This window comes from Pygocentrus nattereri, chromosome 7, assembly GCF_015220715.1.
Source record: "Pygocentrus nattereri isolate fPygNat1 chromosome 7, fPygNat1.pri, whole genome shotgun sequence".
Lineage (NCBI taxonomy): Eukaryota > Metazoa > Chordata > Actinopteri > Characiformes > Serrasalmidae > Pygocentrus > Pygocentrus nattereri.
In genome coordinates this window covers 10,642,163-10,664,355 of record NC_051217.1, presented here as the reverse complement: position 1 = coordinate 10,664,355, position 22,193 = coordinate 10,642,163, and the positions used below count along the sequence as shown (strand labels likewise).

The 22,193-nt window shown below is 38.4% G+C and overlaps 1 protein-coding gene across 6 annotated transcripts in view; it reads right to left on the bottom strand.

Moving 5' to 3' along the window:
- The window catches only part of shank3a (SH3 and multiple ankyrin repeat domains 3a), a 284,439-nt gene that overhangs the window by 55,548 nt on the left and 206,698 nt on the right, over window positions 1-22,193 (bottom strand). For all 6 annotated transcript variants that reach the window (XR_001858864.2, XR_005130467.1, XM_037539957.1 and 3 more), the window contains one exon: window positions 5,271-5,384. Coding sequence is in view for 4 of the 6 variants with exons in the window: in XM_037539957.1 (XP_037395854.1) it covers window positions 5,271-5,384 (114 nt within the window). In the remaining 2 variants the exon portion in view is untranslated. The remainder of the gene's footprint in view (window positions 1-5,270; window positions 5,385-22,193) is intronic.

The window sequence follows — 22,193 nt, the reverse complement described above, 5'->3', positions numbered from 1 at the left end:
TAAGTTCAGTTGTTAAAGCCATTCTTGTCAAAAATGTTCTGTACTACAGTATGACTTTGTTAGAATTATAGTCTAGTTTAGCTTTTAATGGAAGAAACTGAGTTAGCTGAGTGTGTATAGCTGTATAAAGTCAGTAAATATAAGTGACCATTACTTAACTGTATTGAGTTAATATCACTATTACATATTCCAATATACTCAATCATTATAAGATAAAATGAGTGGTTTACTCAGTTTACTTCAGTGTATACAACAATAAAGAAATGTTTTATTCACACTGAGTTCAGGGAATTACTTATGGTCAAATGATTTGAGTTACTTCAACTTAAATGGTTTATTGCAATCGGCTTCCTCAAACCATTTAAGTTCACTGAACTCATCAGGTTTTATAGTGTAGATATGATTAAAACAGTATGACTAACATTTTAAAGTTAGTCTCAGCCAAATAATCTGCACAGCTTCTGCTTCTCACATTTGTGTGATCACATTGCTTCTTATCCAGTTCAAACTAACTCATATTACTGACTATGAATGTAATGAAAATGACAGACTCATCTTTTAGTAAATGTAATAAAACATAGGTGTCTTTATAAACCAGAGGTTTACCACACAGACAAACCCAACTCTGACATTTTCTGGTTTATTTTAGGTGCTGGAGGTGGTTTGAAAACAACACTTTACTCTCCCATAATATCAGGTGTCTTTTAAAAGTAACCAAACACATATTTTGACCAAAATATGTCAGCATATACTACTAATAACCTGAAATTGGGCAAACAAGGGCTTGCTGAGCAGGGATTGGAGGGCTAGGGAAACTGGGGAGGGTCTTGAGATCTGCCTGATTAGCTCCCTCCCTGATGTTGACAGTCTAGTCACGTCTCTGCCCTGTATTACAGTACACGGATTTTATCTCATACAGGATCCTATACTGTACACTACTATGAAGAGAAGCATGCAATATACAGTATATTGTGGTGCAGTATGCAGTTTACAGTTAATAACATGCCATTTGGGACAGAGTACGTTAGACTACTAAAACACATGTGCATGTGCGTACACACACACACACACACACGTGCACTGGCACACATGCATGCGCATACACACACGCCCACGCACACACATGCACACACACACGCACACATGCACACGCACACACACACAAGCATGCAGAGGAACCTGTTTGGGTAAGTTAATTGTAGACAAGACCGTCTTCCATGCTTCACTGAGGCGAAACATATTACCTTCACTGTCAAAGAGCTCTCTTCTGTTGTCATCTCACACACAAACACACTAACACACTCACACGAATACTAAGACACTGAGTGAAGAGCCACTCTGCATTAAAGAGGAAATCTGCAGGTTTCTAAAAAATGCCTGCATAATTCAGTCACTGAGATGTAAACAAACTAATCAGAGCGAATTAATGAGAAATGCTTCACTGTAGAGAAACTTTACCAACTTGGATTTCTTTACAGTGGTCGTGATAAGAGCCAGGGGTCACAATGTGTACAACTGCAGTATAGCTGTTTCCTTACTAGCCAAAATCACCACTGAATCGACATTATAGTTGTGGTAACTCAACCTTGTATCTTCAAAATACCAATTCTACAGGAAAAGAAAAAAAAACTTATCTTTGAATTAAAGTTAATGGAACAAGATTTATTTTCATTAGTCCATTTATCATGAATATACAATATAACACATTGTAAAGATCAACTCTAAAATTAAATAAATAAATGAATGAATGATAGAAAAACAGCAAAAAAATTAACAGCACAAATATATACAATGCTGACAATTCTTAAAAATATTCGTAATTCTGGGGTGGAGAAACTTTCTGTACTCTTTGGAGAGTATTTCAAGCCATTCTGCATATTCTCCTCTGCCAACAATCAATATTAAACATACACTTTAGATCAAAAACTTCTCAAAACTATCCTTCTCTAAACCAATGCCTCAGACATCAGGCGCTATATTCATAACCACTTTATGTACTAGCTTTCTGCGTGGTAGATCTTGGGGTATGGCTGCAAAAATAATAATTTCACTACTTAATAGTTGATTTGATTAATCACACAGTGATCTATTGTGAACTTTCAATGCCCTCTCTGTACATTTTGGAATATCTTAATGGTATTTACCTTTAGATCTAAACTGTGTCTCTGGATCTCCTTCCTGAGACTAGCCAAATGATAATGCGACAGTTGACCACTATTCACAACCTCGGAGTTACAGGCCAGCAAACTCTTAAGATATCAGAGAGTGAGGTGAACAGTTTGACCATATATCTTGGTACACTGACCAATAAAATGGACCAACACCGTTTCTGTGGATTATTTAACCTATTGTAGAGCATGTTTCAGGTGTCTTTTTAACAGCAGCTACTCCTCGGCTGTAATTCTTAAACATTTCGTAATTTGGAGATTCAATTGTGACTCTGTTTTTTAACTGATTTCTTGTATCATCCTTTGGATGTATAGTTCTTATCACCACTGTGAACAATAATAACTTGGTACTCTGTTTTTGACTTTGTTTTCGTGATGTGAGCATGCAGATATTTAGAGCTGAAATGTTTAGTGGAATTCCCCTTTAATACTCAGAGTACTTGCTCAGTGGTGCTGTCCACAGAGAGTGGTGCTGAAATAAAGGAACTGTCCAGAGTGATGAATTCAAAGTGTAGGACTCCACTGAGAAAAACACTGAAACTACACAACTATACTGTAGATTCTAGAGTTGATAACCACAAGATGCTTAATAACTCACCCATGCTCCACCCACACGTTCTTTCATAGTTACTGTTGCCAGGTTGGACAAGTTTCAGAGAATGATCATAAAAATCCCATACAGCTTAGTTTTGTCACAATTGGTTAGAACCAATCATTAAATGTAACGTGTGTTATTAATGAAAGAATTTTCATTGAGATTTATTTTGATTGTGTCTGAAAGATCACACTATTAGGACAGGCAGCATGTATTTATTTATTTATCTTTGGCCTTGTAATTGCGCTAACATTAAAGTGGTGGAAAATCTGTTATTCAGTTGCCAGGCTACATAACACTAGTGCTAGCTAGCTGACAAGCTAACTATTTCTATATGTAAATTTTAAGGGAAATGAGAGTGTGAAGTGAAATGAGTGAAAGAGATGGAAATAACATCTCTGCAACTTTTTATATTCTTTGCTTTTATATACACTAGCATTCGAAAGTCTGGAATCACTTGTGATTTAATTAATTAATTTTTCCTTAAATCTGTCATTTATATATTTAGCCTTATGTTTAGATATTTTAGCCTTATGTTTAAATTGTTTTGCATGTAGAAAGTGCCATTGGATTGCTGCTCAATTTCGTTGTACACTGTGCAATGACAATAAACGCATCTTATCTTATACAGTGTAGATCGAAATAATATGAGCTAGGCATCACAAAGTACTTCAGTATGTTTTATTCCAAATTTCAAGTCATTTCTTCATTAGTCTGATAAGCTTCAGAATGATCATGCATCAAATACAAGCCTTTCTGGATTTTCGTTTATTATATCTTCATTCTCAAATGTTACACAGGTTTATCACTCAGTAAAGGATTTTCTAAAGTTTTGTTCACTATTCTGGATGCATCTGAAATTTATCTTTTTCACAGTTCCCTACTAATGAATTAAGATCTATATACTTATACAACAGCAGCATCATAATGGAGTTATTTCATAGATCTATCTGCAACATTTTTTGTTTGTTTTATTGAAAACAATGTTTATAACAACAGTAGTCACAGGATTGTTCGGCACTTGTTTTTCCTGTCAGGTGAGAATATTTTGCCAGTGAACTGGTTGATCTCTCCTTAAGCTCTGAGTTCTTGTAAATTTGAGCTCAATAAAAGTGGGACTAAAGGCCAAGGAGAGGGAGAAAAAGAAGATGAAAATGATGGATAGCACTCAAGAAGCAGGTCTGGTGGAGGCTGGTGATTAAGAAGACAGTGGGAGTTTCTTTAACTTTCTGTTAAAATTAATACTGAATTTGTAGAAACATTCTCTTAACATGTCCTCATCTCTGAGAATGAAAAAAACATGAACTGAGAAAAGTTAATATATAAGCTCACAGAGCAAAATCACACCGTAGATTTTACCCATAGTCAGCAAATTCTAATATTGTTTTAGGACCTGCAGCTAACTGAAGAAAGAGGAAATGCCTGATGCTTGCTTGATCTCTGTCTGTTTCAAGTGGAGGGATAGTGTTTCTGGCATGTTAGATCTGGGCCTTTTATGAAGGACAGAGACCTACTGTGTGCCAGCTTGATTGTTTTTATGCTTATTGCTACTCTAAAAATGAATGAACAACAGACATTTTAGGGCCTTTTTTTTACTGCTCCTGTGCGTCCATTGTAATTTTTTCCAACACCCAATCTGGCAACAGCTACTATGACAGAATGTATTTATGGGCACGAAAAGGCAAATCCTACCAACACATATTGTTAAACATTTGTAGGTTGTTACCTCTAATTTTCTGCTTTTTTTCAGTTTCCTCTTCAGATGCATTCAAGGTTAAAATAATGATTTTTTATTGAGTGTGATAGGTGCAAACTGATGTGACCTGAGGTGAACATCATTAAAGAATCAGTCTGCGTTTCAAAAGAAAGGAATAATAAGAGCAATTACAATTAAGCATTGTCCAGAGAGATTGGCTGTTGCTATGTTACGCATTTTATTCTTTGCACAGTTTGCACAGTCAATGTTCTTTTCTAAATCAATTCAAGAAAATGAATATATCAAAAGATCTCTCTCAGTCTCTCTCACACAAGCCTAAAAGTCAGCTGTTACAAAGTTCTGAAGGGATGTTTGACTTGTTTAGTAAAATTAGGTCTCCAAGTCTAAAGTCTTGCTCAATGGTAATGCATCACTTTTTCCCTTTTAACCTGCTCTTTACAGTAAGCTATTGTATGAGTCTGTATAGCACTGGTTACATGCAAGCACTATGAAAGAGTTTTGGAACATTCCATATTCCTCATTCACAAAGTATTTAACTAGAATATTTAACGCAGCTTGTGCCTGGATAGTTTAATCCCACTACAAGCACCTAAAGCAGTGGATGCTAATGAAACAAGGTATTTGAGGAGATATGGCAGAATCTCATTTGAGGAGATATGAGCGGAAACATATATATATATATATATATATGTGTGTGTGTGTGTGTGTGTGTGTGTGTGTGTGTGTGTGTGTGTGTGTGTGCGTGCGTGCGTGTATGCATGTCTGTATGAGTGTTTGTTTCATTACTCACCTAGACGAGGGTCATACTGTCTCATCTGCACCTCCTCCACACACTCTGCAGGGAACCAGCCAGTTCTTCCTTTCACTGTGCCTTCCCAGAATCCCCCTTCACCTATACTCAACACTGAGGGAGAGAGAGAAAGAGAGAGAGAGAGAGAGAGAGAGAGAGAGAGAGAGAGAGAGAGAGAGAGAGACATAGTCACACAATGAGCAATCTCTGTGTACCTGCCTTTAGAAAAAAAGAAAAAAGAAAACAAGAATCATGAGGTTTTTTTTTAAAGAAATTCTTCATGTTGGGGTAAAAGTAACATCAGTAAAAGACTCATCTCAAAACATGAGACAAATGGCAAAACTGTGAAGCTGAGACTAGCTTACTTCAAATATCCAGAATCACTTACAGCTGAGTTGGTAGAAGATCATTTTCTTACAAAGCCCTTAAACTCTGGAACAGAATTCCAGACAATATCAGGAATGCGAGCTTGATAAGTGTTTTGAATCTATTTCAAAAACATATTTGTTCAAGCTAGTATATGTCTAGAAGTATTGTGGCTCATTGTCTCCTGCTTGTAATTGTCCTGATATTTTTGTTTACAGCATGGCTGTCCCAAAATTTTACTTTACTTATATTCCTGTGTAAAGTACTTTGATATTTCGTTACTAGAATGAAAACTGCTACATATATAAATACATACAGTATAACTATTACTTAATAATTTTTTTAAGTGGGCAAAATATAGAAACCACACAAACACACTCACGCACACACTTACTCATAAGGTCTGCATGGCAAGTGTCGGCTTTGATTTGTTTTTATTTGAAGAAATATTCCTACATAAATGTTGTACACTTTAGCGCTCTTTGTTGTATCTTTAGCTGTGTTTGAGAAATCTATGGCAACCTAGGATGAAGATCATTACTACACCATTCGCAATCAGGGGGATTCGCATGAGGGGCATGTGATGGGTCACAGCAGATCTCTCGCCTCGCTTGCTAAACTTCTGTAAAGTGTTTTAAGCAAGTAGCAGCAGTAGCTTGAGTAGCTTGAATGCTGCTCTCTGAAAGATACAACTGGCTATTCCACAAAAATAAAGTCATAAAATACTCTAAAATACATGTTCATCCTAGTCTAGCCTTTCCTGTTGACTCAAGTGCTTGTAAAAAAGCTCTGTAAAACCACATCTGAGGTGATCCATGTCTAAGTGAAAGTGGGTTCGGGTTGGGCTTGGGTTTCAGATTTAGCAGCATCAGACACGTCTAGACGGGTCGGGTCTGAAAGTCATGGGTGTGGGTTGAGTTCGGGGTTAAATTTCCTGCCCCTGAAGGCTTGTAACACATACAGACCCCCACACACAATGCCCACCAATGCCAGAAATAAACAAATATAAAAAGTTTACTGTAACAACTCTGAAGCAATCCTTGAGGATCCAGATAGCAGCTGTAACTTGCCATCATGTAAAGCTAACATTATCATTACAGTTGGCAAAGAATTCCTTGTTAAATAATGAATGAATTAATGTAATTAGTTCTGTGTTTGAGTAAAGGCTACAGATCTTGCACATTAAGGTAGAAAGTACTTGACAATGACAATGATGGATATCTGTGAATGTGTGGCACTCGACCCATAGACCCACAGGTTCTGCTCTTTTAATGGCTAAAACGTGAAATGTTTTAGGCAGGGGCAGCGGACAATAGGCAATGTCAACACCTGCTACGCAAAAACACATGCGCACACACACGTGTACATGCACACACTAACACACGCCCAAATACATTCTCCTGAGTCAAGCGCTGTCCTTCAGCTTTGTAGTTGCTAGGATACCACAGTTACAAGGTATGAGCATATAAGTGTGTGTGTGTGTGTGTGTGTGTGTGTGTGTGTGTGTATGTGAGTGAGGCTGTGTGTCTGTGTGGTGTGCTTAAAACGTTTTTAAAAGCAAGGACTGGTGTGTAGGTTTCTTTATGCCCCATTAGATTCATAGATCAAGAAGCCACAATTAGCATAGCAGCAATCATAAACGCTCACAAACACACACTCATTCACTCCCCCTTTTCACACTCACACACACACAACAAAGTGAGTGCTGAAAAGAGCACAAAGGTTAGTGTTTTTCTTCACTTGCACAAGCAACATTTATCCAGCACTGCTTGGTTCCTCAGACATATCTTTGTGAGTGTGTGTGTGTGTGTGTGTGTATGTGTGTGTGTGTGTGTGGTGTGTGTGTGTGTGTGTGTGTGTGTGTGTGTGTGTGTAGTGGAGCGTTAGCCTCTTGTAGTGTAATCTGCAATGAGAGTGGGGCTTTTCACAACACACACTCCATTGATGAGATGTAAGAGGAGTCACAACCCTTAATTGACCCTCCGCCTCCTCTGTTCCCCTTATAGAGAACAACGCAGTAATACACACACATTCTCTCTCTCTCTCTCTCTCTCTCTCTCTCTCTCTCTCTCTCTCTCTCTCTTTCACTTAGGAGGTGTTCAATATATAGTCTCTTAATCTGTACTGTAATGTTGATCTTCAATCAAACAAAAATTATGGAGTAGTATAACTTTAATTTGAATACATATGACTATAATTTAAAACAATAAGGTCAATTCATTCATATGATTCATCAGGCAGCAATAAAATAATTTAAACATGTATATAACTGATAAATGGCATACCAAAATCAATTTTTTTTATTGAGAAGTAATATCAAATATCACATTCAACAAATCCCATAAAGAATTGTGAAAAAATACATACATCCAGCTGCAACATTAGTAAAATATTAGAAGAAGAATAAACTCCTCAGTTTTATGTTTATTCTCAACCAAACAAACACTAACAAAAACAGAAAAACATTACACAAACGCACACACATGGTGTCAAAATAACGGGACCAAAAATTATATAATGAAGGGCAGAGAAAAAACATGTGACTTAGGTTGCATGGTGAGGCGCCGCATTTGTCACAGCGATCACTGAACGAATTGGGGTAAAACCTCGCCAATTGAGATTTAGATCGGTGAACTCTATGCAAAACCTTAAACTGTATTAACTGGAGTTTTGCACAGGGTGCGCAGGTGTGAATTTGTCTTAAGGCTTCGTCCCAACACTGCTGAGAAAGTGTAATACCCAGCTCCTGTTCCCAAGCGCGTTTGACCTTATCATTGGAGTGTTTGTCCAAAGCCATAATGTGGAAGTATATTTTGGAAACAAGACCTTTAGAACTGTGATTTAAATTCAACAGATCATCCCAAGGCTGATCTGTGGGGGGCAAGTGTGGGTTTGAAACTGAGAGGAAACAAAATGCCTTATTTGAAAAAATTTGAACATATGTGAAGAGGGCAGTCCAAACTCTGAAACTAAGTGAACAAAGCTGTAAAGAATTCCATTTTTATACAGATCCCTGAGGGATCTAATACCTTTATCATGCCAGATTCTGAATGCACCAAAATCAATTTGTTAAATGGCAAATATGCAACATTACTGTATTTGTCTTCTATTCAATTTCTGCAACTATCACAGGCAACATAAACTCACTCCACCAATCACTGCTGTCTCTGGTGCTGGCATGGCAACAACCAAGATAACTGATTGGCTGTGTCTCACCTGGTAAAGCTCAGGTGACTCAACAGTGTTAGGGGTAGAATTAGGCTCAGGATTTGGTCCAGGGTCGTTATCAGAACTAGGGCAATCCAAATCAAGTGTTATAAGAATGTCTTTTAAACTTGACATTGGTTGTTTTGATTGAACATTGTAATATACTCTGCTCATAGTAGTCTATAAACAGTATATAAAACCCATAAAGTATATTATAAGAATACTTCAGAACAGAAGAAAATATTGCTACTTTTCCTTTCTGAAAAATTAAATATCTTGTGTGTTGCCAGTATATGTCAAAATATAGGTGGAACATTTTTAGCATATATTGTAATATATTCTTCATCTATACTGAAAAATAATAGGAGTGTATGATTCAATTACCAATACAAAGTTCCCAATGCAATATGTATGCAAAGACCCCAATTAACTGCTGGACTATATTCATTCATATATACCATTCTGTGAGAAATATGTCATTAAAACAAAGTGAGTAAAAACATTTTTTTTAGAGGTGACACTGAGGGGGTTAAATTTGTGGCAGTGTAGAGTTCCACAGGACAGTGGTCAGACTTAAAGACTGGCACCTGCCTCTTGCAGATTAAGTTCCACAAAGCATCTGGACAAGATGGCCTGCAGCATGTTTTTAAGGAGTTTTAAAACGATAACTATAATTATAGCAATGTAACTTTTCCTCGATAGAGCGACACATCACCATCAATATAATACACCACCATTCTCACACTTCCACGTTCTAGCGAAAGCCCTGGTGGCGTTTTCTACTGCAAGGAAAGCGACATTACTCCGATGCAGCCAGGAGAAGGCACACTTCCAAGTTTTTGTGTCTCCCAAACAAGACACAAAAGCAGTTTAAACATACCTAAAAGGAGGACTCTGTTTGTCTGGTGTTAGAAATATTGTGGTTCACCCCTTAAACTTAAAAGAAATAATGATTTGACATTTGTCATGATATGTATCGTTATCAAACGATATCAATTTTGTTTATCGTGATAACATTTTGGGACATATCGCCCAGCTCTACATGAAAAGTATCTTTTATTAAACCACGATCCAAAAGACTAGTGTCTGAATGACTTTCGCCCAAAGCTTTAATGGACAGGGTTGTCAATAAACATCTTCCCTCATCCACAGCAGACCAGTTGGACCCATTACAGTTTGCTTATAAAGTTGGGGGACTGAAGATGCCATGGTAATTATGCTGAACATGGTAGCCAGTCATCTGCAACAGACTAAGGCTCATGAACAAATTTGATTTATTTATTGATTTTTAGTTCAGCTTTAATGTGATGCAGATATACATACTTTTACAAGATCTTTTAGATAGACGAGTGAAAGTGGAGCCTGCACTGGGTTGAGGACTGTTTAAACAGAGTCAGTGTTACAGGAGAAATCTCTGATGAGATTGTTTTATACACGGGATACATCAGGGATGTCACTGTTATTATTTTCTGTGTACACTAGTGAGATGAAGCTGCAGAAGAGTAATTTTGTTATTCATGTTTTTCGGATGGCATGGGTTTAGTTGGCTTGTTGTATAAGAATGCTTATGCATCTGAGTATTTTGATCAGGTTTTAAAATTTGAACACTTTTGCAAATTCAGTTCCTTCTTAATCAATGTTGAAAAAACAAAAGAGCTTATTTCAAATCATGCAGATCCCCTCCCACTTATCATACTTTGTGACCGATCTGTGGAACCTGATAACTGTTCTACGCATTTAGGAATATACATGGATCATCAGTTGAGTTTTATATACATACATGCCAGTATATATTCATATATATGAAGCTAGTCAGAAACTGCATTTGATTCCCTAATAGGAATAGAAGGGGTTTGGGGTTCATATTAGTAGTTTAGAAAGTCTATGTTAGCTTGATAGAGCGCTCTTGTGTTTAATATTTCTATATGGTATGGACTTCTTTCATTAGTTAATAAAAATAAATTGGCAAAGATCATCAAGATGGTGGGGAAAATAGCATGCTGCCAGCAAAAGTCATTAGATGATCTCTATAACAGAGCAGAGCTCAGGAAAGCTTTTATAATTTGTAATGACTCAAAGCATCCTCTGAATCCTGAGTTTGAACTGCTTTGATTTGGGTAGTGCTACAGAGTGTATTGATAAATAAACAGATCACGTTGTCAATTTAGCACTCAAACTTCTTAAACTGTGAGAAGTTTTAATTTGCTCCAGTGTACATATTTGTGATGTGCATTTCCTGTTCATCGCATGTGTTTAGTATTGCATACTGTGTGTTCAGGAGTAATTTGGTTAGTTGAGTTCTGTTAAACTCTGTTTTGTTCTATATTCTCACAATATTTCGAATGCCTGGCTAAGTGCCAATCTTTTGCAAATATCGATATTCAAACAATGCAACTGCATTGATTCAAACTGTTCTATCATGGTGTAGAGAGGAAGAGAAATGGAGTAGGGATAATCCTAAAGGAGCAACTTGGGAAAAGTGTTCTGGATGTAAAGAGAGTGTCAGACAGGATCATGAGCCTGAAGTTGGAGGTTGATTGTGTGATTTTGAATGTGGTCAGTTCATATGCACCACAGGTTGGTTGTCAGTTAGAGGAGAAAGAGGAATTTTGGAGTAAGATGGATGAAGTGGTAGATGGTGTCCCTAGAGAGGAGAGATTAGTGATTGGTGCAGACTTCAATGGACATGTTGGTGAAGGGAACAGAGGGGATGAAGAGGTGCTGGGTATGTATGGTGTGAAAGACAGAAATGCGGAAGGTCAGATGGTTGTAGATTTTGCAAAGAAATGGCTGTGGTGAACACGTATTTTCAGAACAGGGAAGAAGACAGGGTGGCATACAAGAGTGGAGGGAGGTGCACACAGGTGGATTATATCCTTAGCAGGAGATGCCACCTAAAGGAGATTGGAGATTGTAAAGTGGTACCAGGGGAAAGTGTAACAAGGCAGCATAGGGTGGTTGTCTGTAGAATGAGGTTAGAAACAAAGAAGAGGAAGAGAGTGAAGACAGAGCCAAAGATTAGATGGTGGACGCTGAAGGAGGAGGATGGTTGCAGGCAGTTCAGGGAAAAATTGCAACAGGCCCTTGGGGGCAGTGAGGAGCTACCTGAGGACTGGGAAACTACAGCTAAGGTGGTGAGAGAAACTGGCAATAATGTGTTGGGTGTTTCATCTGGTCAGAGGAAAGAAGACAAGGAAAGTTGGTGGTGGAATGAGGAAGTCCAGGAGAGTATTCAGAAGAAGAAGGCAGGTAAGAAAAAGTGGGATAACCAGAGAGATAAAGGGAGAAGGCAGGAATACTGTGAGGCTAGTCGCATAGTGAAAAGAATAGTGGCAAAGGCAAAGGCTCAGGCCTATGATGAGCTGTATGAGAGGCTGGACAGTAAAGAAGGAGTAAAGGACTTGTATTGTTTGGCTAAACAGAGAGATAGAGCTGGAAAGGATGTACAGCAGGTTAGGCTGATAAAGGATAGAGAGGGAAATGTACTAGTGAGTTAGGGTTAGGGTTAGGGTTACAGAGACAGAGAGTGTTGAGTAGATGGAAGGAGTACTTTGAAGAACTATTGAATGAGGAAAACGAGAGAGAGAGGAGGACAACGGGGGGAGAGATAGTGGATCAGGAACTGCAGAGAATTGGTAAGGTGGAAGTGAGGGCAGCTTTAAAAAGGAAGGCAGTTGGTCCAGATGACATACCTGTGGAGGTATGGAGATGTTTAGGACAGAAGGCAGTGGACTTTTTAACCAGGTTGTTTAACAAAATCCTGGAGTGTGAGAGGATGCCTGATGAGTGGAGAAGTAGTGTACTGGTCCCCATTTTTAAGAACAAGCCTGCAGTAACTACAGAGGTATAAAGTTGATGAGCCACACCATGAAGGTAAGGGAAAGAGTTGTTGAAGCAAGGCTAAGGCGAGAGGTTCAGATCAGTGAGCAGCAGTTTGGTTTCATGCCCAGAAAGAGTACCACAGATGCAATTTTTGCATTGTGAGTGTTCTTAGAGAAGTACAGAGAAGGTCAGAAGGAGCTACATTGTGTCTTTGTGGATCTAGAGAAGGCATATGATAGGGTGCCAAGAGAGGAACTGTGGTACTGTATGAGGAAGTCAGGTGAAGCTGAAAAGTATGTTAGGGTGGTGCAGGACATGTATGACGATAGTGAGACAGTTGTGAGGTGTGCCGTTGCAGTGACAAATGGGTGAAGGTAGGGTTATATCAGGGATCAGCTTTGAGCCCCTTCTTGTTTGCAATGGTGATGGAAAGGTTGACAGATGAGGTCAGGCAGGAGGCTCCATGGACCATGATGTTTGCAGATGACATTGTAATCTGTGGTGAGAGTAGAGAGCAGGTGGAAGAGAATCTGGAGAGGTGGAGGTTTGCACTGGAGAGGAGAGGAATAAAGGTCAGTAGAGACAAGACAGAATACATGTGTGTGAATGAGAGGGAGGCAGGTGGAAAGGTGAAGATGCAAGGAGTAGAGGTCGTAAAGGTGGATGACTTCAAATATCTTGGGTCAACCATCCAGAGCAATGGAGAGTTTAGAAAAGAGGTGAAGAAGAGGGTGCAGGCAGGATGGAGTGGGTGGAGACGGGTGTCAGGTCAGATGTGTGACAGAAGGATAGCAGCAAGAGTGAAAGGGAAGGTTTACAAGACAGTAGTGCGTCCTGCTATGATGTATGGTTTGGAGACCGTGGCTCTGTCTAAAAGACAGGTGGCTGAGCTGGAGGTGGCGGAGATGAAAATGCTGAGATTTTCGTTGGGAGTGACAAGGATGGACAAGATTAGAAATTAGCAAATCAGAGGGACAGTGAAGGTGGAGCAGTTTGGAGATAAAGCCAGAGAGGCCAGGTTGAGATGGTTTGGACATGTGTTGAGGAGGAATAGTGGATATATTGGTCAAAGAATGTTGGAGATGGAGCTGCTGGGTAGAAGGAGAAGAGGTAGACCTCAGAGAAGGTTTATGGATGTAGTGAAGGCGGACATGGAGATGGTTGGTGTAAAAGTAGAGGAGGCAGTGGATAGAGCAAGATGGAGGCAGATGATCCGCTGTAGCGACCCCTAAAGGGAGCAGCCGAAAGAAGAAGAAGAAGAAACAATGCAACTGCATTATATGTCAAAATTAATATAATTGCCATTTTCCATGAAGCACTGCCACATTGCTGCATTGTGAAATCACAATATGATGCATTGTTACACCTCTAGAATATACCGATCACAATAACAAGATTCATTTTCTTAGCAGAGAAAAGGCTGCAATACGTGTTCATTTAATAAGCGTTCTCAGAAACCACAGGCATTTCTAGTGGGTGCTATGTAAGCCCACTGACCAATCTCAGGCAATCTTGATTAAGGGTTTGTGAGCTTTTTCATGAATCAAAGGCACTCATATTGACATGCTCTTTTGTCAAAATACAACAGCTGTATAATTTAGCAACACTGTAATTTGCTACTTTGTCCCAATCCCACCCACCACCTGTACAAAACAAGCCAATGCCCCAGATACCCACAAACAGAAACACATACTTTTTACTCGCTTACAACAAGAAGCCCAACTCTGAAATCTTTATGCACCTCCGCTAGCACATGATCATTTGTTTATTTTGCTAATTTTTCATCTAAATGCAACCAATTACGGCACAGGTTTTAATCAGGAGATATGACATTCTGCGTAGCAAATTAACTGGTTTTAGGAGGTAATCTAGCCTGAGGGATAACCATTTAATTATCACATTAGTCCTACTGTTAACTGAGAACTGCTGTGCATTTTGCTGTTAGCTGGGTTCATCTCTCTCTCTCTCTCTCTCTCTCTCTCTCATACACATTCACTCTCATATACACACACACTGTAGCACCTTATCCTTGTTATCCTCAAAGAGTATTTCACACCACCATACATGGACTAATGGCTGTGAAAGCTGTGCAGTCCAGGTTCCATATGACTACAGCCAAAGATCACTCAGTCCAGAGCAGACCGTACAGAGACAAGATCCAAATACAAACACCTCTCATTAGTCTGGCTCCTCTCTGTGACACACTCCGGCTGCTGAGACATGCCTTTTAAATGTTTTATATTGCTGTGTGGGAGAGTGGCTACAGGAACTGTTCTTCATCGTGACTGACAGCAGAGAAACTCACTTCACTTCTACTGCACAAGCCATCCATCCCACTTTAGCTGCAGTCACTGCAGCCTGTCCACAAAGAACACCAGCACTTCTAATAGGATCCATATTGTCGCTTTTGTAACAAACCTTATAACTTTAAATGGCAACCTTAAAGGAAATGGCAAAAATGAACATAATTAAACTCTGAAATATTTTATGTCTCAAGTAACCATGACAACTTCAGTTAGGACAGAACTGTAGCTATGACAGAATACACTAACCAGCCACTTTGTTAAGTACACCCACCTCATTTCTACACTCTTTCTCCATTTTATCAGCACAGGTGCACTTTGTAGCTCTACAATTGCAGACTGCAGCCCATCTGTTTCTCTGCATACTTGCTTATCCTCCACTTCACCCTGTTCTTCAGTGGTTAGGACCCTCAGAACCACCTCAGAGCAGGTATTATTTGGGTGGTGGATCACTCAGTGCACTGCAGTGACACTGACGTGGTGGTTGTGTGTTAGTATGTGTTGCACTGATATGGCACCTCAGTGTCACTGCTGGACTGAGAATAGTCCACCAACCATATATATCCAGTCAACAGAGTCCTGTGGGCAGCGCCCCACAGTGACCACTGATAAAGAATTAGAGGATGACTAACTTAAACTAACAAGCAACAGATGAGCTACTGTCTCTGATTTTATATCTACAAGGTGGACCGAGAAGGTAGGTCTCTCTGACACCATAGATAATGAGTGAGTGGAAACAGTGTTTAAAAACTCAAGCGGCACTGCTGTGTCTGATCCACTTGTACCAGCACAGCAAACACTAACATACCACCACCACATCATTGTCACTGTACTTCTGAGAACAATCCACCTCCCAAATAGTACCTTCTCTGTGAGGGTCCTGACCACTGAAGAACAGGGTGAAATGGGGCTAACAAACTATGAAAAGAAACAGATTGATTTAAATCTGTAATTGTACCTACATGGTAAATAGACCTGATAAAAGTGACAATGCATATAGATGAAAAGTAGATGTGTTTAAAATAAGAGACTGGTCATTGTAACAGTTCCTATGTTTATAATCTTATCTCATCTCCAGATGAGAAAATAGTAGTACAGAAGCATCCTAACCTAACAAAATTTCACTGTTCACTATCAACACTGTCTTACCTTCAGGACAACGGAAGCTCTGCCCTAACTTCTGTTTAAACATTAAGTTTCTACTGTTAGCCATTCAGTTAAAAAGAGCATGTTATCGTTTTTAGGCAGCATTTCCAAGTTCACCACAACTGGAATAATGGCATTACACAGTATAGTAGAACTGCAGTTTCACTTCTTAGAGTGATGTTTTACTTAGATGTCACTTAGATGTGACTCCATGTTGAAAAACATCCCACCGACTGCAGTCACATTGTCCTCCATTCCCTCTGTTCCACCTCTCCTACTAAATAAAAATATTGCTGTGGTGAATAATAAGGAGAGTGTTGAACATGTGGCAGTTTATTAGGAGTAATAAGTTTATGGAAATGGACACTTAATCTGGGAGTGGGGACACCCTGTTAAACACCAGCGGATATACTCACCCCCTTAACTTTCTTAACTGTTTCAAACTTTCAGTTTATCAGACATTAGTTTTATTTTGACATACACATAAAAACTTATTATAGACCTTGATTGGAGAATTCAGGATATCTTAACTTGAGATAAGATGCTGTAAAATAAGATATAATTTCTAAATTTGTTTCTATAACATGAGTTTGCAAAAAATATTATCTTAACTTAGGCCTAAGGACAGGACGTTTCTGTAATACAGGGGTGTAAATATGTACATAGTGTCAGGTTTGATATGTTCTTCAGTGGACTGGATTTGATTGTTGACATCTTGTATTAAAATGCCATTGATTCTACTGTTTTTAAATAGGTCTTGAGCAGATCTTTTTATTTTCATCTCTGCTGTGTATATAAGGATCTGTGACCATTTTATCAGCGCTGTCAATAGATGTTTTTAGTGGTGATACTAACTAGCTGTACATTACACTCCCGACAGTATCCTTATTCCTGATGTTTAAAATAATTTGTAGTTTTCCAGCAATGATACTAAAAAAAATCTTGTTTTTTCAAAGTCTGAGGTCAAATGTTTTGAAGTCTTTTAAAGGTAGGTGCTGGAAACCACAAGCATTCTGGTGTGAGTTAGCTCTATCTTGGCAATAATGGTGTGGGAGGGTGTCTAAAGTTAAACCCCTACTTCGAGTGGATCTGTTGGATGGTGTATTTTGTCTCCTGATTGGCTACCAAGCAGCAACTAAACAAAAATAAAAGATGTGTAGAACTGACTGCTGAACATCAATTTGTATACACTGACAGTTCAGCGTCTAGTTCAAATCTGATATCTAACAGCTGTAAAGTTGTTTAAGGTCAAAAATGTGTCATGAATAAGCCGCCGGCAATATTAATCATTAAAGTTAATGTGACGCAAATTTATTACAAGTAATTATGGACCATTTCTATAAGAAGGACAGCGGTCAAAATGAAAATGAAAAAAATCATGCGGTTCTGCAGTGACAGCTACAACATGTAGCCAGAGGCTACAGCAGCATGTGGGCTTTGTGCTTTTAACTGGTCCTGCTATAATACTAAACTACATAAGAGTAGTGCCCATTGAGTTGTCTCATACGTCTGTATGTTTATGTGAGTAGTAGTCCAGAGCGGTGCCTGATGGTCCTCTCTCGCACTGGCGTGTGCTCAGCATGACTGGCGTATTGGAAACTGGCATCCGCTCACATTGGCCAAATGGCACCATGGGAAAAAATGCTGGCCAAACTCCCAGAATTACTGCCCAGCCATCACCCAGCAAACCACCACAGCTACCCAGGCCAAGCTCGTGACAGAGGAAGCACTGTTATAGGGCAAATGAGTGTGTGTGCATGTGGCGCTAAAGATGCTGAGTTAATCCTGTGACATGCTACGCTCATACAATTTTAGGACACGAATAGATGCGCTCAAATAGTAACACAGGCTGGAGCACACCCGGCGCTTCCACAGTAAGCACTTAGGATTAGATGGCATCATAACGAAATGATTGATAAGCAGAATGTAAAGTATAAACTGTGGAAACATGCCTTAAAATACAAATAATATGAATGAAATCCCGCTTTATTTTTCAAAGGGCCTTTATCATGAAAAAACACATTTTCCATGCTTTATTGTAAACAAGAGTTTGATGTAGTATGTAAACTTTGTATTCAAAACATGCATTCAGTCTCCAGTCTATACAGTTCATATAAACCAAGTTGTCATGAGGTCACAAAAAACAGTGCATTTTCATTTTTCTGCCTATTCAGTCTACAGTAGTTTTCACACTTAAGTCACAAGGAATAATTCAGCCAGAAACACTCAGCCCTTAACTTTTTCAAACTTCCAGTATATTGCACCTTAGTTTTGTTTTGACACACATAACAACTGATTATTGACCTTGATTGAAGAGATCAGGATATCTTGAGATCAGACTGTAAAATGAAGTACAATTTCTAAATTAAAGTAAGGTTTGTTTCTATAATGTGAGTTTTTTTTTCAGCAATTTTTCAGCAGACCTTAGGAAGTGGGAAGAGAGGAAGTTTCTGTAACACGGCAACAGGGGTGCAAAAATTTTAATATTTTCAGGTTTGATTTTGATTCTAAGGTATAGACTGGATTTGAACTTCGATATTTTGTATTAAAATGTCAATTATTCAACAGTTTGCAAATAGATCTTGAGCAGAAATGTTTTTTGAGGCACAATACATAGCAGCCATTTAAAAAAATAAGAATAAGTCATATGCGAACGTCAGGAAAAGTAATAAAATACAAAAAAGGTAGGGTATGGTCCTTTAACTATTCTCTGCTTTCAGCTGATGCTCTTTTCCCAACCATTTAGTCAGTTTTTATTTTTGCTGTTTTTTTTTTCTATCAACATTCCTTTGCTTTTGCTTTCTGAGAATTTTTATTTGTTTTATACTTAATTTTCTTGCATACATCTTTGCATACATTCATACAGTCCAATTTCACAGTTTTACTGTATGGCATTGTTCAAATGCACATTATGTGTGGCAAACGCTGCTGTTTAAAAAGAATATTCATATGAGAAGACAAGGGCAAATGACACGAAGAGCACCTAAAAAACACTCAGGCAGAGAGATGAAAGCAAGTGTGAGAATTAGGCTGGAAGCAGAGACAGTGAGTAAGAAAGCACAAGGAGGTGGTTGGTTAACACCTCTGCCTTCTACACTGTAGACTGGGGTTCAATCCCCACCTGGGTAAACACCCTACACTATACCAGTAAGAGTCCTTGGGCAAGACTCCTAACACCACCTTGGCCTGCCTGTGTAAAAAAATGATCAAATTGTAAGTCGCTCTGGATAAGAGTGTCAGCCAAATGCAGTAAATGTAATGTAAATGAGATGTTAGAGGGTGAGAGACAGACAAAACAGAACAAGGAGAGATGGATATAGAGAGAAAGAAACAGATGGACAGACAGAGAGAAAGAAAATGAGAGCATTTTAGCTCACAATGATCCAACTCCATTAGAGCTTGGCAGTATTGTAGAAAGAACTGAGACTGAATCTTGCTCTGCTATATGATTCCCAAAGACCACTTTCACACACTGTGCACGGATATGTGCGGTGTGTGTGTATGTGTGTGCATGCATGTGTGGGGTTTTTTTGTACATTGTCAGAATGAAAATGTCCTGGCTTTGTAGAAAAAACAGAGAAAAAACTGCTGGCCTAGAATTTCAGAGCTTTTTACAAAATCTACATATTTCATTATTTATATTTGGGGTAAAACCAATTCTTGCTGGTTAGAATTAGGGTTAGGCTTAGAAAAACCTCATTAAACATGAGTATTTACATATACAAATTATTACATACAGGTACCTAAATATATTTACTACATACAGGACCTCTTTTTTATTACATATAGGTACTAACCTATAGGGCATATTATTACATATACAGTACTATGGTCACACACCACTCTTCATATGTTTAATTTCTAGACAAAACAGTCATTAAGTGCAAGTTATTAACTCTTCAGAAAAAAAGCAGAACACATATTTAATATATAACTAAATACAATTTCATTTTCCAGTCTTTGTCTTAATGATATCTTCCATTGTCCAGACTTGCTTTCTTTTTCCTTTTTAGAAATCTGCAGGGATATTTGTCCACAGCTGCAAAGTTCAGTCTTAGAGTTGGTTGAATTATCTGCTTTAAGCGATCCAAGTAATCCCAAATACATTGAGTGATGTTGATGTCTGCTTTTGTTCGATTAACAATTTTTCTTCTATTTTATCTATTTCATTTTCTCAGTAAGGGCCTCTTGACAGCTAAACTTTCTTTCAGACTCATTATGTGCAGATTGTTCTCACAGTGAAAGGACGGACGTGGATTTTTTTAAGATCTGAAGTAAGAGCAGAGCCTGATTTTCTCCTCTCTCTCAAAGGGGAAAGATTTAAGTACTGTTTATCTGATGGTGAGAGTTTTGGTGGTCACACAGCTGTTTGGAGTCACATTTTTTCTGTATGCTGTTATGTTTTAAACTCCAGTTTTGGAAACTCTTATTTTTGTATTGATTTTTCTCTGACTTTCACGTTCTTTATGTAAGTGAATCATTATATCTGATCTCCTCAGTATTACGGACATAGTATGGACATTTTAAACAATGAAGGCTGGTCTATGATATTTGCAGATAATGTTGCATACTGGTGCTTAAAAATATAATACATACAGGATATATTATTACATGTAGGTGCTTACATTTTTAAGGTTCACAAATGTCTTATTATGTATATGTTGTTATATACATTTAATAACATACTTTTGTGTGTCATTATGTCATTGTGTGCAATGTATGTGTGTATTCCAGAACTGTATTTATGACTGTGAGTAATAACCACCCCCACCCTCTTCCTGTCAGTCAAGTGATCAAAGCTGCCAGCATGCTTATTAAGTGTGTGCATGAGTGTTGCCTGATCTGTCAACCCTCTTATTAACTAGGCTTGTGTAATAGAGTTTAAGCTCAGTGAATGAACGACTGGTTGACTGGTAGTTCACATCAATCACACACCAATGTAATTGGTTTAGAGTCAGTTTCAGCACCTCTCCCTGTCTACATGATCCAACTCCTCTCACTGTGGAAGATGCTTACTATTGTGTATAACAGGTCGATGAGTCTAAATTAGCAGGAAAACATATGTTTCTTCATCTTGAAGAAATAGTTTGATGGAAAATATCAGTTTTGCACATTTTTTTTTTTTTTTTAACACATTATAGTCATTCAGCCAAGACATTCTGCTTCTTTAGCTTCGAGCTGGAATTAACCGGCTAACGCAACTAACAAGTAACGGAAGCATTTGACCACTGATTGGCATTGTACAAGCTTTGTACCTAAATCATTACATGTGCCTCAAACCACACTGACTAATTATAAAAACACTTACTTATGGCACTGCATGTGTACCCTTATGTATACAAAGGGACAAAAGTACAAGCGTTACACGGGCTTCAAGCTGGCTAGTACTACTGTTTTTCAGTTAAGTAACACACTGCTGTCCATTTTTATAGATAAAGCATGCTCTGAAGTGTCAGTGACCACATAGGCAAGTCTATGTGAAATAACTCAACATTTTGCTGCAGTTTTAGTAAGTGTGTGATGATTTAGGCATGCAGTTTTCAAGACTGACTAGAAAGCATAAGCCTCCACTATTTGTATCAAAATACAAAATCAGAATACAAAATACATATTTTAGTGCATATTCTGTGACTGACAACATGTGGCTTGATGCTCTGTAGCAGCCTTTTTGTAAAAGGCATTTTTCATTAAAAATGTCACTGGTGTTACAGTCTCTGGTGTTACCTTTCTTATGTGTAACACCAATGACAATCAGTAACACCAGTGATATGTATGTATAGATAAAAAGTGGATGTTTGTATAAAATGACCCATTACTTCAAACACCTGTAATTAAAAAAGCAAGGGAAAATTGGCTTTCCATGATACGGGCAGTTTAAGAGGAAAGCTGCACAGATTTGATTTTTCACCTGTCACTTTAAAATGCTCTGGGCCAAGTTTCCCAGCAGCAAGGCAGGGTTAAGATCAACTATCAGAGAGAGCACTCCAAGTCATAGCCAATGATTTTCACCCTGCATTTCAATGTTAATCCCAATCGGCTCTTAATCCGTCTCCTCAAACCTCAAGACTATTCTGGAGCT